We start from the raw sequence: 20,337 nt of genomic DNA on the forward strand, positions 1-20,337 counted from the left end.
ACAAGACTTGCGTTTGCTGGCAATGTTCCTGCTTGTAGCTGGCCTCTTACTCCTCCAGTGGCTACATTGAGTCTCTGTGATTCCACCAACTCTCTCTGAGTATCCTTTCCAGTATGGCTATATTCTGTTAAGCCATTGGCTGAAAGCAGCTTCTTTATTTTTTTATTTTTTTTAAATATTTTATGGTTTATTTTACTTTATTTTTTTATGTGCATTGGTACAAAGGTGTTAGATCCCCTGCAACTGGATCTTCAGACAGTTGTGAGCTGCCATGTGGGTGCTGGGAATTGAACCCGGGTCCTCTGGAAGAGCAGTCAGTACTCTCAACCACTGAGCCATCTCTCCAGCCCCAGCAGCTTCTTTATTAACCAATGGCAATAAAATGCATTCATAGCATACAGAGGGAAATTCTACATCACAAAGCAGGCAGAAAATCAAACAGAAATATATAGAGTAGGCAGAGTCAATAAGACACCATGTAGCTGCCAAAGAAGTAACTTGCCATCACAGGTAAGCCACAGTCTAGTGGAAATACACAGATTAATAGAGATGGGACAATTTAAGATATTAGAAGTATGCTTGAGTCATTCGCCAAAGAGTGTGATAATTAATATAGTTTCTGAGTAATAATTTCATGTCTAGACAGCTGGGAAATGAACAAGCAGTCTGCCTCTACACCCTGTTTATTCATAGCTATCTATGCATTCTATTTACCTTTCCTAAAGCAACATATCTATGCCCTCCATCCTTCCACCCCTGATTCCTTTCTCTGAACTTCAACTCTGTGTATCTATAGATTTTTGCCTGGTTATCATTGACTTAACAGCTAATATCCAAGTGTAAGTGATATATAATTTTTCACTCATACATATACACGCACATACATATATACATATATCACATAAACATACATATATATGTATATGTGTGTGCTTGCATGAGTGTGTGTGTGTGTGTGTGCGTGATATTTATCTTTTTTAAGGTCTTGATGACTTCACTCAGGAAGATTTTTCTGTAGTTCCATCCTTACCTCCAAATTTGACAGTTTCGTTTTTTGACAGCTGAGTAAAACTCCATTTTGTAAATGTTTCATATTTTCTTTATTCATTCATATTTTGAGGGATATTCCAGGTAATTTCTAATTTCTGACTGTAATGGATAAAGCTACAGTAAACATGATTGAGCAAGTGTCTCTGATTTGTCCTCTGTGTATATACCCAGGAGTGTTATAGCTGAATCTTATTCCATATCCACTCCAACATGAGCTGTCACTTGTATAACTGATCTTAGCCATTCTGACAGATGTAAGAAACCTCAAAATAGTTTTGATTTGCATTGCCCTGATGGCTACAGATGTTGAGTATCTCCAAGTATTTCTTGGCCATCTGAGTTTATTCTTTTGAGAATTCTGTTTAGATCTGTTCCCGATTTTTGATTGGGTTATTTGTTTTCCTGATATCTACTTTTTAAAAATTCTTTATAAATTTAGATATTACCTTATATCACATGTGTCACTTGTAAAATGTTTTTCCAATACTGTAGGCTTCTACATAGTCCACTTGATGATGCCCTTTGCCATGCAAAAGCTTTAAAGATTCATGAGGTCCAATTTATTAATTGTTGATATTAGTGCCTATAGTAATGATGTTCTGTTCAAAAAGTTTTTTTCCTGTGTTGAGTTCAAGGCTATTCCTCACCTTTCCTTCTTTCTGAACCTGTTATCCCTTTCTTGTTCATTTCTTTTATTTATTTTTTTTCCTCCCCTTCTTCTGCCCTCCACGCCCCCCATCCACTCCTTAGAAGGGCAAGGCCTCTTCTAGGAGTCCCACAAGCAGATCAAACCATACAATTGCCACCCACATTCAGAGGGCCTAGTTCAGTGCCATAGCTGTCAGTCCAGAGTCCTTGAGCTCCCACTAGCTCAGGTCAGCTCTCTTTGGTTTTCCCCATCATGATTTTGACCTGCCCCCTGAATCTGCTTTCATCAGTAATTGGATGTACATTCTATGATGACTGTTAGAGTAGTCACTAATCTAATTACAAGGGAAGGCCAGTTCAGGCACCCTCTCCACTATTGCTAGGAGTTTTAGCTAAGGCCTTCCTTGTGGATTCCTGGGAAATTCTCTAGCACCTGATTTCTCCCTAACCCCTAAGGACTCCCTCTAGCAAGATGTCTCTTTCATTGATCTCCCTCTGTGTTCCCTCCCCCAAGTCAACCATCTCAATCTCTCATGTATCCATACTTACCACCTCTCTTCTACCACCCCACTCCCAGCTTACCTAGGTGATCTTAAGACAAACAAAAAACCTTGAAAGACATCAATAAATCCCGAAAAGAAAGTCAAGAAAGCCAAGAAAAATAATCAAACAACTGGTATCTGGTTTTATGTTGAGGCCTTTGATCCATCTGGAGTTGAGTTTTTTTCAGGGTGATACGTATGAATCTATTTGTATTCTTCTACATGCAGCAGTCCAGTTTTAAAAGCACCATTAGTTGAAGGATGCTGTCTTTTTGTTGTATATTTCTAGCTTGTTTATTAGAAATCACCTGTCTGTGTGTGTGTGGATTTATCTGCGGGTCTTCTATTTGAGTCCATTGGTCAACTTGTCTGTGTTTGTGCCAGTACCATGCTATTTTTATTACTATTACAATTTGATTTCCAGATGGTTGTATTAGCTATCCTTGGTATTTTGCATTTCCATATGAAGCTGAGAGTTGTCCTTTCAAGATCTATGAAGAAATTTGATGGACTTTTTATGGGGATTGCATTGAATCTGTAGATTGCTTTTGGCAAGATGGTAATTGATCTATTTTAAGACCTGAGAGTGGAAATAGAATCAGTAAAGACAACTCAAACAGGAAAATCTGGAAATCAAAAATCTATAACAGCTCCCAGGGTACACAGTTTCACAAAATGCATCACAGAGAAAAAAACACGGGTGAAACACAAAAAGGCTGGCAGATGCATTTCTAGTCATGGTGAGACTCTAATTCATGGTGAAGGGGTTCTTATTTTTGGATAGAGCATGCCTATAGAAGTTCCTCAAGCAGGAGAAAGGTCAATTGCTGGCCTATGGGTGGTCTCTTACCAGGTAGAGGAGCCTTAGTTCTTGGATGTGCAGGCAGAGTTGGAGTTTCCTATCCTGCTGGGGACTTGTTGGGCTCCAGCAATACTAGCAGTGACAGGAAGCGCAGCAGCTGCTACTTTGCTTCTTCCGTGTGGAGTAATGACCTGCTGGAATGTACCACCTACTCCTTTGACAGGGCCCGCTAATCCACCAGGAGCTTAGGAAATAGGTTTAGCAGCTGGTATTCATGCCATCTGCCCTCCCAACACCAGGACCACCTGCAGCACCACATCAGCTAGTGGCACATGAGCAAGAGATGACCCTCCATGGTCATAGATACCAAGTTCTACCCATATCACAAGACCAGAGCAAATACTTTTTTTAAATTTTTTTTTTAAATTTATTTATTTATTAAAGATTTCTGTCTCTTCCCCGCCACTGCCTCCCATTTCCCTCTCCCTCCCCCAATCAAGTCCCCCTCCCTCGTCTTTTTTGCCTTTTTTGGATTGATCTTACTGATTGCTGTAGTCACAGAAGATCCAATTCATGTGCTTGTCAAAAAACTTAAAGTTACCGGTGAAGCCTCTTCCATCTTGCAACACACATCTCATTCTATAGTCAGTATGCTGCAGCATCTTGCTACTCTTTCCCACACCCTTGATTGCTGTTTCACAATAGCTAGTTGTTGTCAACAGTAAATTTTCAAGATCTTTAATACTTAGGGAGGATTATAAATAAAGGTATGTTGCAGGTTATCTTAGAAAGGATATATGCTCGTGCTGTCTCTCCTTCTGCTCCTGCTTTGGACCTTGAGATTTCTGTCCCGTGCTCCAATATGGGACTCTGTCTCCGTTCATCGCCTGATGAAGGATAATATTCAGGAGGATGCCTATATGTTTTTCTTTGGGTTCTCCTTCTTATTTAGCTTCTCTAAGAACAAGAATTATAGGCTCAATGTACTTTATTTATGGCTAGAAACCAAATATGAGTGAGTACATCCCATGTTCCTCTTTTTGGGTCTGGCTTAACTCACTCAGGATAGTATTTTCTATTTCCATCCATTTGAATGCAAAATTCAAGAAGTCCATGTTTTTTACTGCTGAGTAGTACTCTAATATGTATATATTCCATACTTTCTTCATCCATTCTCAGAAACGTGAGGGGTGCACCCACACACTGAGACAATGGGGATGTTCTATCGGGAACTCACCAAGGCCAGCTGGCCTGGGTCTGAAAAAGCCTGGGATAAAACAGGACTCGCTGAACATAGCAGACAATGAGGACTACTGAGAACTCAAGAACAATGGCAATGGGTTTTTGATCCTACTGCACATACTGGCTTTGTGGGAGCCTAGCCAGTTTGGATGCTCACCTTACTAGACCTGGATGGAGGTGGGTAGTCCTTGGACTTCCCACAAGGCAGGGAACCCTGATTGCTCTATGGGCTGAGGAGGGAGGGGGATTTGATTGGGAGAGGGGGAGGGAAATGGGAGGCAGAGGCGGGGAAGAGACAGAAATTTTTAATAAAAAAAAAGAAAGTATATACGCTTGACAGATACTTTGCAAACAGTGGATAAGTCCTGTTTTCCTTGACTTCCACAACTTTGAATTTCTAATACTGCTTTAACCACTTTTTGATGTATCTGCTAATAATGCATGTCTCCATTCTGCCTGTAAATCAACACAGGAACTTGCTACTACTGAGAACATCATTGGGACAGATCATAATCTTGGTTACTCAGTGAGGCTGCCCTGCTTTTGTCCTGGACTTCACCTCTGGCTTATGCTGTTTAGTAGTTCTTCTCATGTGTTAGCAATTGTAGCATGAGTTCTAATTGGTCTTAATAATTAAAACCCAAAGTCAGATATAGGGGTTAATGCTGACAAATCAGAGAAGCAGAGCAGCCAGTCACTAGTTTTTACCTCTACTGTATCCTCAGACCGAATGGGCGAATTTGTCTCTAGGAATCAGTAGACCATATGGGCGATCCTGTCTCTAGAAATTCTCAGCCTAGATATCCTGAGTGCCTGTCTCCTGCTGCTTTATAGTCTTCTCTCTGCTCAGGCACCTGTCTCCCTGTCCCCACCTCCCTGCTGCTATGATTAAAGGTGTGTGAAGCCCAAGTACTGGGATTAAAGGTGTGAGCCATCTCTGCCTGGCTCTGTTTCACTGGTTAAACCTTTTGTAGTCCAGGATAGCCTTGAACTCACACAGATCTGTCTGTCTCTGCCTCCAATGAGCTGGGATTAATGGTGTATGCCACCATTGGCTGCCCTCTCTGGCTAACTAGTGGCTAGATCCAGTCTGTGATCTTCAGGCAAACTTTATTTGTTAGATAACTAACAAAATATTACCACAGGAAATCTCTTGCTTGCTCCACCGAGTTGCAAATCACTGATTAACCAAGCATCAGGCATCTCCAACTCCCTCCCCTCTCTGTGCCACAAACAGATTTGTAAATCAATAGTTCCTTTGTGGGTTTATAAAAATCCACTTCAAACAATGTATACAGTACTCTTTCACGTAATATCAAATCATTTCCCTTACCTTCCAAATGTTGTATGTTGTGTCTGTATCTCTGTGTATGTGTACTTGTAATAAAATAAGATTAAGACTTTATTGAAATGTCCAGTCAAAATAACAGCCACTAAAGAAAAGAAAAAACAAGTAGTAGTGGTGAAGGTGCCAACAAAGTGGATCCCTTATGCACTACTGGTGAAACCAAAAACTAGTTCAGCCACTATGGAAATCAGTATGATGGATCCTAACAGCACTAAAAATAGTTTTTCTGTATAATCCAGTTATATTGCACACCTGCCTGTTTACCTGAAGGACTCCAAGTCAGCATATCTCAGAGATACTTACACATAAATGTTTATTGCTGCATCAGTTTACAATTCACTATAGCTATGGAATCAATCTAGGTGTCACAAAACAGGAATTGTTTTCGGTAAGGTTTCCGTTACCCTGATGAAACACATGACCCAAGCAACGTGGGGAGAAACGGGTTTATTTGACTTAGGCTTCACATCATTGTTCATATTGGAAGAAGTCAAGACAGGAACAAAAACCAGGCAGGGAACTGGAAACAGGAGCTCCATCAGAGGCAGAAGTGCTGGCTACTGATTTGCTTCTCATGAACTGCTCTCCCTACTTTCTCATAGAACCCTGGACCACCACCTGCCCAGAAATGGTACCACTCATAATGGACTGGGTCCTCCCAGAATAATCACTAGTTAAGAAAATGCCCAGTAGGTTGGCCTATAACCTCATTTTACAGAGCCATTTTCTCATTTGATCTTCCCTCCTCTCCAATGAATCCAGCTTGTATCAAGTTGGCATAATACTAGCCAGCACAAGAATGGATACTTTTTTCAGCCACAAAAATGAAGTACATTATTTTCAGGACACAACTAGAAATAATACTATTGAGTGGAATCAGTTTGTCTCAGAATAGCAAATTATTGTAGGTTTTCACTTATTTGTAGTTTCAAGATTTCATATAAATAAAATCGTATATATACATATAATATCAAAGTCAAATCAAAACTCTCGAGAAATAAAGAGAAACAGTGATAGGGAAGGGGAGTAAGGAATGTGATGGTACCTGAGTACACAGGGGAAATGCTCAAAGTACTTTATATTCTTGTTAGAAAATGTCATAATGTGACTCTGTACAAAATTCATTGGAGAAAACAAACGTTTTATAAATCCTGAAAATCAAGTATATGTTCAATTATGTTAATCTTACTCCTTTTTCTTTTAAACAGTTTAAAGAATGGAAATTCCACCTCTTTGGAGTAGGGCTATTCCCCAAGCCTATAGATGCACAAAGAATAACCACAGTCCTTGGTCTTCAAGCATCTGTCATGATACATTTCAAAAATCCTACCCGTGAAGCTGTTTCCATTGATCTCATATTAACAAGTAGGTTCTTTTTCTTACATATTGTGGATGTCTATTTTTTTTATTTCATTGAACTATAAAAACATTTTATAAAATAGAAAGCATAAAAAATAAGAGGTAAAATGTGATTGCTGAAACACACCTCTTAAATGGTGGATCTAGAATCTATGTATCAAGTAGTCTTTTGATCTTATTTTTAAATCCACATATGAGTTAGTTAATACATAAGATTCTTATGATATTTTTTAAATATCTTAATTCTTATTATGCAAAAGTTTATAAAAATTCTAATGATACTGTTTAGGGGTTTTGGGATCTCCCAGACCAATAACTCATAAAGAAGTATCCCACACTTGGCACTGGGACTTTGTTTAACCCACTACAAGATAGTAGGTATTCCTCTAACATATTCTTCTCATCTCTCCCACCTCTCCACCCATCTCACTGCTTAAAGTTTCCCACCGCAGTTATTCATCCTCTCTTGTTTTCATATTGCCTATTTTCTACTATATCTCCTCCCTTAAGGACTTTTCTTCTCTGCATGCCACAACAACCAATGGCCTCTTTCTAGTTAGTTTCTTGGCTTCTGCAGTTACTCCAGGTTAAACACACCAAGCTAGGAGTTGCATTGTAGAAGCTGCTAATCATGGAAAGCATTTTTCATTTATCCAGATGCATTGAGAATTTTCAAAAGAAAATCTATGCTTCGTGCATTCATAAAATTTGATTTTACAACATTTTATTGGCTAATTCTAGAAGTATTTTGGGACATTATGTATATAATGAGAGATTAGATTAGAGTTGAGAAGCATAGTCCCAAAAAATTGAAACCAGTTCCAGTGGAAAAGTCTATGAACAAAGGTAGCAGGCAGTCAAGTGGTATATTCCTCAAAGGAAACTAAAATATAAACCCCCTAAAGTAATCATTAGATTCAATTTTAAACCTGAGAAAAGTAAGGGAAAGAAAGAGCCACCAATTTGTTTATGATCACTGAGCAATTAAGTAAAGGAATAGGAATGAAACCTAAGTATGCAAAGGCAAAGCCCCGCAGCAACTTTGTGCATAACTTCTCAGCAGGCTTGATTGAGGAAATGCTGAAGTAGCTGAACGGACTTAGAATCTTTCTTTTCTCTATGAACCCTGAAGTCTATTCATAAATTAAACTTAAGGAAGCCCGAATCTCTGTACTAGAAACATACTACATCTTCCACCAGCCGCACTTCAGAATTGTATTAAGTCAGCTTCACTCTTTGGGTATTTCACATATTCATAGCTTCAGGTGACAAAGAAATTTTCATCATGGTGTGTTGGAGATGTTAGTAAAAGCATTTCTTGTAACATTGCATGCCATTGTTTATACAATTTTGGGAAACTTTTTCAGGTATTTATGTCAGGAAGAAGCCTTTTTGACCTATTAGTGAATTGTACCTTATGAAGCCTGTTTTCACTTCATAGATTTTTCTATAAATTGGCTACTCCTAAAACATTTTAGGCTTACCCAGAATAGATGACTTGCCATTGCTTTATTTCATTCCTGAAGATTGGTTAAGTTCTTGGGGAAAAAATAAAACTTTATTATTCTTTTTAAATTTATTAACAGTTTATATTATAGTTTAATCCTTTCTACCCTTTCATTACTCTGTATCACCACCACCCATTCTTACAAAGCACCTTTTTTTCCACATCTCAACAATAATTCAAGTTCATCTTTTATTGTTTGTAACAGTGTGATCCCTTAAGAGTATCGTGACAGATGAAGGCATGAAGGAACATGGGAGCACCTCAAAAAATATTAATTTTATAGTGCTTTTTTTTTTTTTTTTTTTTTGGTTTTTCGAGACAGGGTTTCTCTGTGGCTTTGGAGCCTGCCCTGGAACTAGCTCTGTAGACCAGGCTGGTAATTAGTTAAGAAATGGAGAGAAGCCGTGGTGAGATAAAGAGTATGAGTTGGGAAATTAGAAATGAGTATGGGGCCTATGATACACATACTACTAATTTAAGGACACATTTCAAAACAATGTTGGTTTCCTTGCTCCTATGAATAATTCCAAACGTTCTCATTTATGAACTTCTTCACATCAGGATTTACTTTAATTGGCAGTATTATTCCTTCCAAAAAGTATTTTCATCTTGACATGGGTGTTGATAAACCAGGAGTTAAATATAGTTATCTACTATTGACCATCTATTATAACCTAAAAACTACTGGATATACATTTCAAAACTATCACATACATGGATAACAAATATACCAATACACAATATCTGATTTTCTAATGCATTTTGTTAGTGGAATTGCCATATAATTATGTATTTGAAAACTTGTATTGGTGAATGAAGCAATAATTGATGTGTAAAAACTAAGCATTTTCCTTATTTTCCTACTGCTATATTCTAGAGATTATAAAGTCTTTTTACTTTACCTAAATGTAAGTGCAATAGGGATTTTCTTAAAATCGTTGTATAAAATTAGACTCTGCTTCTGGCATCAGTAACTTATTAGAAACAATACAAAAAGTAAAGATGTGCATACTGATTAACATATTACTATCATAATTAACTTCCATTTTCAGCATTGATAAATGTAACTAATGTATGATGATGCAAATGTTGTCTCTGGAGACTCTCAGGATCATACCAAAACACATTCAAAGCTAAAGAAATATTTTTGTTAAGTATAATAATAATCACCATAGTTTGCTAGTAAGAAAAAATGACTTTACACAATAGAACAAAATATAGATATGGGAAGAATCCCCAGATCTTCAAATTTCATATATTTGAATAAATGAAAAATACTGTTACAAGATTTGAGATTTATGACTGGAAAATTGTTGCATCAAACAAAAGACCTTTGATATATCAATTTAAATGCATTATCTGTCTTTGATTTCTCAATGAAAAAGCTGTTTCAAATACTGTAAAGTCAAAATAGAATAATTGTTAAGGCTCAACTTTCTTACAAACACTTTTTTTAGTTACAGTTTACAATATTTACAGATATTTATTTTACCAATTATTTTGATTCATTAGTTCTGGTTAAGATCTTGTCATTATAGTCTATTCCAATGCAGATTGCCACACAGCTATACTTTTAGAAGACTGGTATTTATATAACAAACTCAAAGCATCTTTAAATCACTTCTATAATTAAATATTTCTCAGTATTCCCTTCCAAGTATGCATATTGACATTTACCAACTTATGCATCTATCCCATTTTATATGCAATTAGTATATGCTTCTTTACCTTGAGATTAATCTTACAATTAATGTCACATAAATGTTATATTGCGTATGTACATATGTATGTACATACCTACACATACATATGTACATATACACTCAGTATACATTAAGAGCTATAATCTATTTTTTGATGAATACATGATCTATATCTGTTGAGAACTTAAAGCTTCAATAATTTGTGAATCAATTTTTAAATATTTTGATGGTATGTAGAAAACTAATTGTAATGTGGAGTATGTTCTTCAAATATGTCTCTTAAATTTCATGTCAAAACATACTTTGAAACACACTCATCTAAGTTTTAAAAGGACTCAGTATAATTTCCATTTCCATAGAACTTTATCTTCTTGAGTATAATATCTCTTTGTTTCTTAATTAGATAAAGAAGAACCCAAGAATCTTGTAATTGACAATTGCTGGAATAGCTTCCTGCATGAGAATTCTGCCTTCCGATTTAGCTCCATGAGGCGTACACATGGTACAGGATTTCTTTTTTATATTCTGTCGTTCTGTGCACTACTGCATTTAAAAGATATTCTGTATGTAGATTTAACTTGTTTTTGAAAGCTTCAGTGTTCTAATATTATGCCAGTTAAAATAGGGTGTATTAGTAGGGAAAACTTTAGAAGATTAAAAATTTTTAAAGTACACATACTTACAAAATGATTACAACATTCCATAATGACTTATTGCAAACTCAATTCAAGGTGTAAGATTTTCCACATATTAATCACACCGATAGCTACAAAATATGAAGAAATTTTAAAAAATAATACATCATAAAAATCTAAAGTTTGGGCTGGTAATATAGATCTAGTAGTATGTACATGCCTACCCCATGTGAAGTCTGAGGTTTAATCCCCTGTGCCATAAACGAGTAAAAACCACTATATCTCAAGAATTATGAATTTGCCTAAAATAGTAGTTATTAAATGATAATAATCAAGTTTATGGTAATATGATAAATCTTATCTTTAAAAAATCAATTAATTGAAGTAAAAAATGACTACTAAAATCTCCCCACTGTGGGCTGATTATCTCCTTGTATTTATTTTAATCATCTGAATCAGCATCATTTTTAAAGCAAAGATGTCATTTATTAAGAAAATGAAAGCAGCTCCAATCAGAGGCATTAAACTAAGAGATGAGTGGAATAAAAAGATTAAAAATAGAATGGGTCAGTCAATAAAGTGTTTCCTGTGCAAGCAGAAGAAATCGAGTTCAATATCCAGAACCTGTGTAAAAGCCTGGTGTGGCGGCACACAGCTGTGATCCCTACAGTGGGTAGTTATAAGCATGCACAATCCAGGAACTTGCTGCCTGGCCAGCTTAATGAAATCCATGAACTTCTACTTCAATTAGAGAAGTTGTCTCACTAAATAAAATGGAGAGTGATTGAGGAAAGAAATACCTCATGTGAGAAGATGGTGTCCACTTACACATCCATACACATACTGTCACATAATTGTTGACACACACACAATGCACATATGATAGACACACACACAGACTTGAGGGGGAATACACTTGCAAGTAAAGAAAGCATGCTATTCCATAGAGTTCAGGCTTTTCAAGAGAGAACTGCCATATAGCTAGATCAGAAACTCAAATATAATGAATTATCTAATTTGAAACTATTATTAAATTATTATTATCTCATTGAATTCAGAAAAATGAGATTTGGAAAAAAAATTAAACAGCATTTTATTGCCTCTGAGTTAGAGTGTTTCTTTTCTTTTTGGGGAGTGTAGGGGGTTTGAGACATGGTTTCCTAGTGTAGACTTTGCCTTGCCTGTCCTGGAACTCACTCTATAAACAAGACTAACCTCTAACCTAGTTTGTGCTGTCTCATCCTCACTCACACTCTAACCAGGTTTTACTCTCTCCTACATGCCTTGAAGTATAGGCCCTGAACTCAAGCCAGGCTTTTTTTCTGTTCTATAGGCCTCGAGGTACAGGCCCTGAGATACTTTTGACCCAACACACACACACACACACACACACACACACACACACGTATGTATGTATGTATGTAATATATATTATATATATACACGCACACATTAAATTTTAATGTGCTTAAAATTGAGCACTTATCTACATTAAGATAATCAGGAAGAAATCGGGACAAAAATACTGAAGTATACTACACTAGCATTTAGAGAATTGGTATCTGGGTGAGGGTTTCATGAAATAAAAAACAATAAAAGACATTTAGAAATAGTAACAGTGGTAGCTGATGTATAGTTGAATTATTTGAGGGGAAATTTAATGTAATTTTGTACTCTGCTTTTCAGTTTAATTTTAAGAGTCTTGTAGGTTAAAATATGTTTAACAGTGTTTCTAAGGATACAACACTTTAATACAGTTCCTCATGTTTTGATGACCCCCACCCATAAAATTATTTCATTACTACTTTGTAGCTGTAATTTTGCTTCCATTATGAATTATAAATATCAGATAAGCAGGAATTCACAACCCACAGGTTAAGAACCATTGTTCTAAGCCATGTGTTAAAATCTGTCTGGTTCCTTCTTGACAACAAAATTCCTGTTTTATACTTTATAAACATTAGTTTCTTACAATGCTTGCTTTTGATTTAAAAAAAAAACAAGTGATTTGAAGTTTTTGATGCATGGAAAAGTTATCTTCAGTCTTAGAAGCAAATTAAAACATTCTCACTTGAAACATTTAAAGTAAAAATTACAGGACATACAGAATATGGTGTATAAGAGGAGTTGAAAACAAAAATCAACATGAATCTGTCAGATGTAATTAGAGCTCCATCTTGTATGTCAAAATTTCAATTACATCTGAACTGAATTCTTATGATTTTTTTTGTTTGGGTTTTGGGTGACAGCTTATGTATTTTTAGATCTAAAAGTAAGATCCAATGGATATAAGTTGTCATGTCTCCATAGCTCTGAAGGAAGTACGGACAGAAAAGAAGTTCTGTCAGTTCTGTGGATAATCAAAATGCATTCTTACAAAGGAGCGATATTTATGTTTTGGACTTATTTTTGTTATTTCACAGAAGGAAAATGAGAAATACACTTCACAAAAGCCTATCTTTAAGGATTTCCTTTCTTCCACCAGGCATAGCCATTCACAAGGTTCATGGCTGGACAGAACAAGGAAAGGCAGCTGTTGCATGTTTTCTCTTATATGTGGGTAGTAGACTTAAAACTTTGGGTTTCTATGTTTGACTCAGAGTACTCATAGAAATTGGGAAGCCAGAAAGGGGCTGGCTATAGGAAATAGATTTCAAGGGAATGTGAATAGAACTTGTGTGATGATGAGGAAATGGGGATAATGGAACAGTAGAGTTAAATGTGGTGGGTGATGGGAAGATGATGTAGAGTAGGAAATATCTTTTCAACTGCCATATGGAAACCCTATACTGTATAAGCTTCCTAAAGTATTTACACAGAGAGAGAGAGAGAGAGAGAGAGAGAGAGAGAGAGAGACAGACAGACAGAGAGAGAGAGACAGAGAGAGAGAGAGAGACAGAGACAGAGACAGAGAGAGATTACACAAAGTTACTACTATTAGGGAGCAGAGTGCAATTTCTTTTCCCGACAGCATAGGTTATCAAATAAAAACCCCAGTGTTCGTAATGAATACATCTTTTTGAGTTATGAGCCAATAGAGTTCCATAAAACACCCCCAAAACATTACAAGCTGTTTCCATTAATCTTGTTACTCTTTAGACTTGATGGTTAGACCCTATTGCTGAAGATATATACTTAAGTTTAAGAACATGGAGAAATAGCTGATACCAACCTGGAAACTTCATTTCTACTGGGTAATCTTCATAGTGTCAAAAAATTCTGTAAATATTAGAGTAATTAGTCTTACCAGGAAACTGACTTTATTTACTGAGTCGTATTTGAAATGAGTAGTTTTTAGAAAGTATCTCTATATAAATATCAGTATCATTGAATATGTTCTTCATTGCATATATTAGAATAAATTAGAAATAAAGTATTCAGCTATAAGGAAACAAGTAATTAAAAGAAAGACTGATATTTCTATAAATATATACACACTTCATGGGATTTGCACTTATGACATTCTCAGTATACACTGATTTAGATTATTCCTTTGTTAATTAGAAGGGGTTTTATAAACATAAAATAGTAATAGAAAAATTTCTTACTGTGCTAAGAATGTTTGAGAGCCTGTTACAGGGAAAGGAGACACTTGTTTGTCCCGGCCACCTAGCTAGCTTACACCCAAAATAATCACACAGAAACTGTATTTATTAAATACACTGCTTGGCCCATTAACTCTAATTTCTTATTAGCTAATTCTTATATCTTAATTTAACCCATTTCTATTAATCTGTATATCTTCACGTGGCAGTGGCTTACTGACAAAGATTCTAACTGGCATCTGTCTCAGGCAAAGGATCCATGGCTTCTCCCTGACTCTGCTTTCTTTTTCCCAGCATTAATCCAGTCTTTTGCCTACCTAAGTTCTGCCTAATCAACAGGTCAAGGCAGTTTCTTTACTCATTAATGTTAATCACAGTACACAGAGGAGACTCCCACATCAAGAGCCCAATAAAAAATATTGATGAAAGAAAACAATACAGTGATCAAACACCTGACACATTCTAACAGAGAACTCTGTACACAGTTTTAATGATATGCACATTGTACAAATTTGATAATTTTTGGAGAACATATTCACTCTCATTAAATCTGGTCCATACATCAATGATCTATTACAAATAGAAAGCTCATATAAGTTTTTTTTTAAGAAAAGGAAGAAGATAAGATACCTTTTAGTAAACTGTCCAAGTTTTTAGAGAAATTTTGGATAAAATACTTTTAACCAAATTGTCTCAATTATCTCATTTCTAAAATGATCAGTAATCATGCTTAATATCTGATGATTTATGCCAAGTAAATAAGAGATTGCATAGTTAATACTTAGTTCAGATATCGGATAAAAGAAATATTATTAACTATTAATCATAGCCTTAAAACATTTCCTGTATGGATGAAACTATTAATTAATGTAATCTAAGAATTTTGAATTGAACTGTTTTAAAGGTATTCAATTTCTCTTTTTATTCTTAATGGTTTTAACAGTTTAGTATAATTAATTAATTAATATAATATAATTTATTATAATTAATTAATTTAGTTTAATTAATTAGTATAACAGTTAGTATAATTATCCAGATTAAAAGTGCTTTGGTTCTTATCAGTTTTATAACAAGAATACTATTTAGAGTGCAGGAAATAAGTCCTTAGATGTAATAAAATAAAACTGCCCTGTTAAAAGTGCCCTGAAGGCTGTGTCACCATTGCACCAATCTCTTCATTTTGTTCAACAGTTGGAAGTATTTTTTTTTCAAATTTTGTCTCATAATACTGTGTTTCTTTTGCCATAATTTCTACTTAAACAGAGTTTTGCTTGAGTTGGGATTCAGCTAGCTCCATGTACAGCATGGTTTTTAAATAGTCCTTGGTAAAGCTAAAACTTTTCTAGTTAATCTGGAAACACAATATTTTAGAGGTTTTCTGACTTCTGACTCTCATAACTTGGGTATTTATTTAAAAAAAAAAGTTTGGATTTCATCGTGAATGAAAAAAAAATAGTGCCAGCAACATGAAGGCACCAAGCAAATATCTGGACACGAAGAGTCCAAGACTAGAATGTAGAAATAAAGGGTCCAGTCCAGGAAAATAGAAATGTAAAATTGTAAGCCCAAAGACATTTGAAAAAAAAAAACAGCTGGCAGTCAATGTTAACCTTTAACAAACAAACACTTTTTGCCTTAAGAGCAGACATCCTGGCATCCACTGTGTACAGAGGTAAACTCTTAACAGTTGTCTTCTGCCTCCCAGCTTTCTAGCTAGGCAGATACTGGGGACATAGGTTGGCTTCTAACTATTGCCTCTATGGGACCTTCTGCATGTATTCTCTTAATTTTTAACTGTGCCCCTATGTGACTCTACCGTCTGCCTAGCATTCTTTCAGGGACAGTAAAAACTGGTTGTGTCAGACTTTCACAAACATCCTGAGTTAACATCCTAATGTCCTATAACCAAAATTTGTATAACTTAAACTGTAATGTGACTTTCTTTAAGCCTGACCTCAAGGTTGTAAAAGCTCTTTGACTCGCACCTGGTGTTTGACTTTGCTATAAGAGAAGGCCCAAACCAGCCTTCCTTTCCACAATTTCAGAAGCCTAATCTCTGGCTGTGGTCACAGCTACAGCTGATAGATAAGCTTTGTGTCCCCCACGGTGATTTTTTTTTTTTCATTTCATTTTTTGCTTGAAGAAAGCTTGCTTCTGGTTTAATAGACTTTGTTGGTCTGTCGTCCATTGTTGCATGACCCTGGACCCAACATATATTCTGCTCTTAAACGCACAACAAACTGTGCTATTATAAAATGCCACAGTTTCTAGTCCATACGTGGGAAGATTTAGCAAAACTTATGAGTTTCCTTATTCTACAATCACTCTAAATAACCTTAGTCATCAATTTTAACAATTCTCAAGTTCAAAGCTTTTTGAGAAGCTTCTTATCTCAGAATAAAATGTATCTTTGAATAAGATTCATGAAATTTAGCAGAAAGATTTAGAAGCATTTATGATTTAACAGAATGTGGGGGGGGGGTTGTTTGTTTAGAAGGAACTTTGAAATACTAAAGGCCAGTATAAATATTAGGATATTACTTTCTGATATTAAGATTATGGTGTAAAATAAGAAAGAACATGTGGCATTTGTCTTTCTGGTCCTGAAATACCTGATTCAGTGTATTTTCCAGTTCCATCAACTCAACTGGAAATTTCATGATTTCATTTATCTTCTTAGGTAAATAGAATTCCACTATGTATATGTACATTTTTCTTATCCATTCATCATTAGTTGAAGGACATTTTGGTTGTTTTCATTTCTGGCTGTTGTGAATTGAGCAGTAATGAATAGAGCTAAGCAAGCATGTTACAACATTTGACATTATATTTTGTGTTTTACAGGAATTGTGGTGCCTCCTAAAGGAAGTTTAGATATCCCAGTGTTATTTATACCTACCACTATGACGTTATACAAAACAATGGTGATTGTTAAGGTGAAGAGAGCAAACAAAAAAAATTGGCTTATTGACAATTTTGATGAACTCAGTTTAGAAGCTAAGAGGTAACAGTTAGGATATAGAAAGTTAATAGTTTGTGTTTTTCCTAAACTTAATGTGCTAGGTTTCCTTAATGTGTGCTACATATTCAACATAATATTCAGTATTTTATATGATCTGAACAACTGCAACTCTTATGTCCAGAAAAATAAAATATGTGTGTTAAAGTTTACAGTAGTGGACAAAATGTATACAAAGGGAAAATAGTAACTAACTGCTAAAACAAAAAATAATAACTTGAAGACAACCTGCATCAGCAGCTTGTCTGACAGAAATAAAGAACTTGGCAAGAAAGGCACTCGCCAAGTGATGAAACACTGCTCTAACCAGGGCGTATCATTTCTTTATCATTGCCACAATGAACTTAACTCCTTTGCCTAGCTTAAAGTTAAGCATACTTCAGTAATAGTACAAAATTTAAATGTTTTCCCTGCCTTTATAGTTGGTTTGTCTAGAATCCCTAAATAAAATAGAAATCTTAGTTTACCATATATTCACATGTTTCTCCACATGACTTTACTATGACTCAGTTTTTATCCATTCTTTTAGGCATTTCACCATTTCTAGAGTCACAATTCATTATAACATGCACATATAAATAATCCCAGTGAAAAACTACAGAGAAAATAATCTTGTTTTAAAAAGTTATTGAGAATTATAGTGTAGTTATGGTGAAAAGCACAGAGCCATTTTGAAGGTGGTGTCCTAGGAAGCAGTTACACAAGTCACATGCACAACTGTTCAGTAGTTAATATTTTATTTTGCAAAAAAAAATCAATCTTCAGAAATAATCAGCCAACTTTTCTAAATTCTTTTCTCTACTAGTAGATGAGATGTATGCTCTCATTTTAACTGCTCTCACTTAAAATAGAAGTTTTCATTCCTTTGTGAAATCTGCGATTAAGAGCAGTTTTGTTTTTTTTTGCTGCATAATTTAGGATGTTACCCATATGAACTGTTTTACCTCTCACCCACCATTTAGTTACAGCAATAAATATGAATGTGCTCTTGAAATGTAGCTAACCAAAACTCCTGCATTTTAACTTACATGCCATGATGATTAAGTTTAGAATAATACTTCATTGCTCATGTTTATAACGTCAACAGCTTAAGAAAATGTTTTCTGTTCTGTAAATTTGTCTGCCAAAATATAATTGCAAAAGATTTATTAAAATAACTTCACATTAATAAAGAATACAGCATTTTTCTTTTGCATTTTTTTTGAAATTATAATATACTTTCGTTTCCCTTTTCTTTTATTTATTTATTTATTAAAGATTTCTGTCTCTTCCCCGCCGCCGCCTCCCCTTTCCCTCCCCCTCCACCAATCAAGTCCCCCTCCCTCGTCAGCCCAAAGAGCAATCAGGGTTCCCTGCCCTGTGGGAAGTCCAAGGACCACCCACCTCCATCCAGGTCTAGTAAGGTGAGCATCCAAACTGCCAAAACCAATACGTGCAGTAGGATCAAAAACCCATTGCCATTGTTCTTGAGGTCTCAGTAGCCCTCATTGTCCGCTATGTTCAGCGAGACCGGTTTTATCCCAGGCTTTTTCAGACCCAGGCCAGCTGGCCTTGGTGAGTTCCCGATAGAACATCCCCATTGTCTCAGTGTGTGGGTGCACCCCTCGCGGTCCTGAGTTCCTTGCTCGTGCTCTCTCTCCTTCTGCTCCTGATTTGGACCTTGAGATTTCAGTCCGGTGCTCCAATGTGGGTCTCTGTCTCACACTGGAGCACCGGACAGAAATCGTTTTCCTTTTCTCACGGAAAACTCCTTCGTACCCCACCTTGCTCTCTTTCATATTTATGACCTCTTTTTTCATTAATTGCTGCTACATATATATGAATATGTAATAATAATTATATATAAAGCATAATAAGCATTCTTTACTAATAGTACAAAATTTAAATGTATGTATATATAATTATTACTTCCTAAGTCTACATTGGTAGTATTTCTATTTTGTGTTAACTCTCCTTATTTTACTTTGTAAATAGTTGTATTGGAGTAGATCGTGGGGAAATTCAAGCAATACATTGGATGTACCCTATCATTGGACTTCCACAGGCACCACCCCCTAAAAGTACTGCAGGTAAGTGTATTTTACACAGGAGAGAAAAAACACAGAATTCCAAGAGGCTGCAACCATCCCTTAACCCATATGTGCAGATGCAGGCCCTAGTGGTGAGAATGCTATGACATTACTTTCTCACCAGTAGCTCTGATAAACTATGTGTCTTGAGCACCTACCATAAGTAATTCTGGTGGAGTTTTCAAAGACTTGAAATTCCACTCTTTGATTATCCTTACCAGTTATTGAAAATGAAAGAATTAGGCATCATTCCAAATATACTAAATTATTTTCAAAATGTTTCAAATATATGATAAAATGTCTTATATTAATTATGTGTTTTCCATAGTGCTACATGTACTATATTAAAAACTAGATATTAAACTGTAGGTATTCTGATAATGTTGTTTGGGTCTTCCTATTACAGACAATCCTGTTTTTTCATTATTAAACATTTTAATAAAAATTTAAAAACAAAAACCTTTGCATTTTTTAAAAAGCCTTTCTAATGTATTTCCTCCAGAGAAAATCAAATACACGTCACATAGTTTTTCTATTACTGAGGATCTTTTGGTAATTACTTGCCTTTTAAATTATGAATATTTTAACTAGCATATGTCAGATTAAGACAAAATAGCAATAATGTAAGTGTTCTGAAGTAAATTAGGTATTTGGTATTAAACCGTTGTAGCACAGGTCTAAAGTTCTACTGGCTGTTAAGTTTTGTAGGACTCCTTTTGAAAAGTAAGTGAGTAAAATTTTATGCACATATATTTCTGTGTTTTAGAAAGTCTGCTTTACATTTTTGTCTTCAGAGCATTCCAGAGGTAACTCGCTGCTTTCTGTTCAGCTACAGGAGGGCCAAAGCCTGTTATTCCTTGTTAATGTA

The 20,337-nt window shown here is 35.5% G+C and overlaps 1 protein-coding gene and 1 pseudogene across 3 annotated transcripts in view; one reads left to right on the plus strand and one right to left on the minus strand.

The window, feature by feature from the left end:
- Nucleotides 1-20,337, plus strand: part of Cfap47 (cilia and flagella associated protein 47) — a 246,663-nt gene that overhangs the window by 212,822 nt on the left and 13,504 nt on the right. For 2 of the 3 annotated variants that reach the window (XM_050129779.1, XM_050129781.1), the window contains 5 exons: nucleotides 6,841-6,997; nucleotides 10,605-10,703; nucleotides 17,226-17,385; nucleotides 18,714-18,803; nucleotides 19,375-19,469. In XM_050129779.1, coding sequence (XP_049985736.1) covers nucleotides 6,841-6,997; nucleotides 10,605-10,703; nucleotides 17,226-17,385; nucleotides 18,714-18,803; nucleotides 19,375-19,469 — 601 coding nt within the window. The remainder of the gene's footprint in view (nucleotides 1-6,840; nucleotides 6,998-10,604; nucleotides 10,704-17,225; nucleotides 17,386-18,713; nucleotides 18,804-19,374; nucleotides 19,470-20,337) is intronic. The other variant, XM_050129780.1, reaches the window with a different exon arrangement.
- On the minus strand, nucleotides 3,105-3,716 carry LOC126493031 (small nuclear ribonucleoprotein-associated protein B'-like; annotated as a pseudogene).

Source organism: Alexandromys fortis, unplaced genomic scaffold, assembly GCF_014885135.2.
Source record: "Alexandromys fortis isolate MF-2015 unplaced genomic scaffold, M_Fortis_MF-2015_v1.1 scaffold_313, whole genome shotgun sequence".
NCBI classification, from domain to species: domain Eukaryota; kingdom Metazoa; phylum Chordata; class Mammalia; order Rodentia; family Cricetidae; genus Alexandromys; species Alexandromys fortis.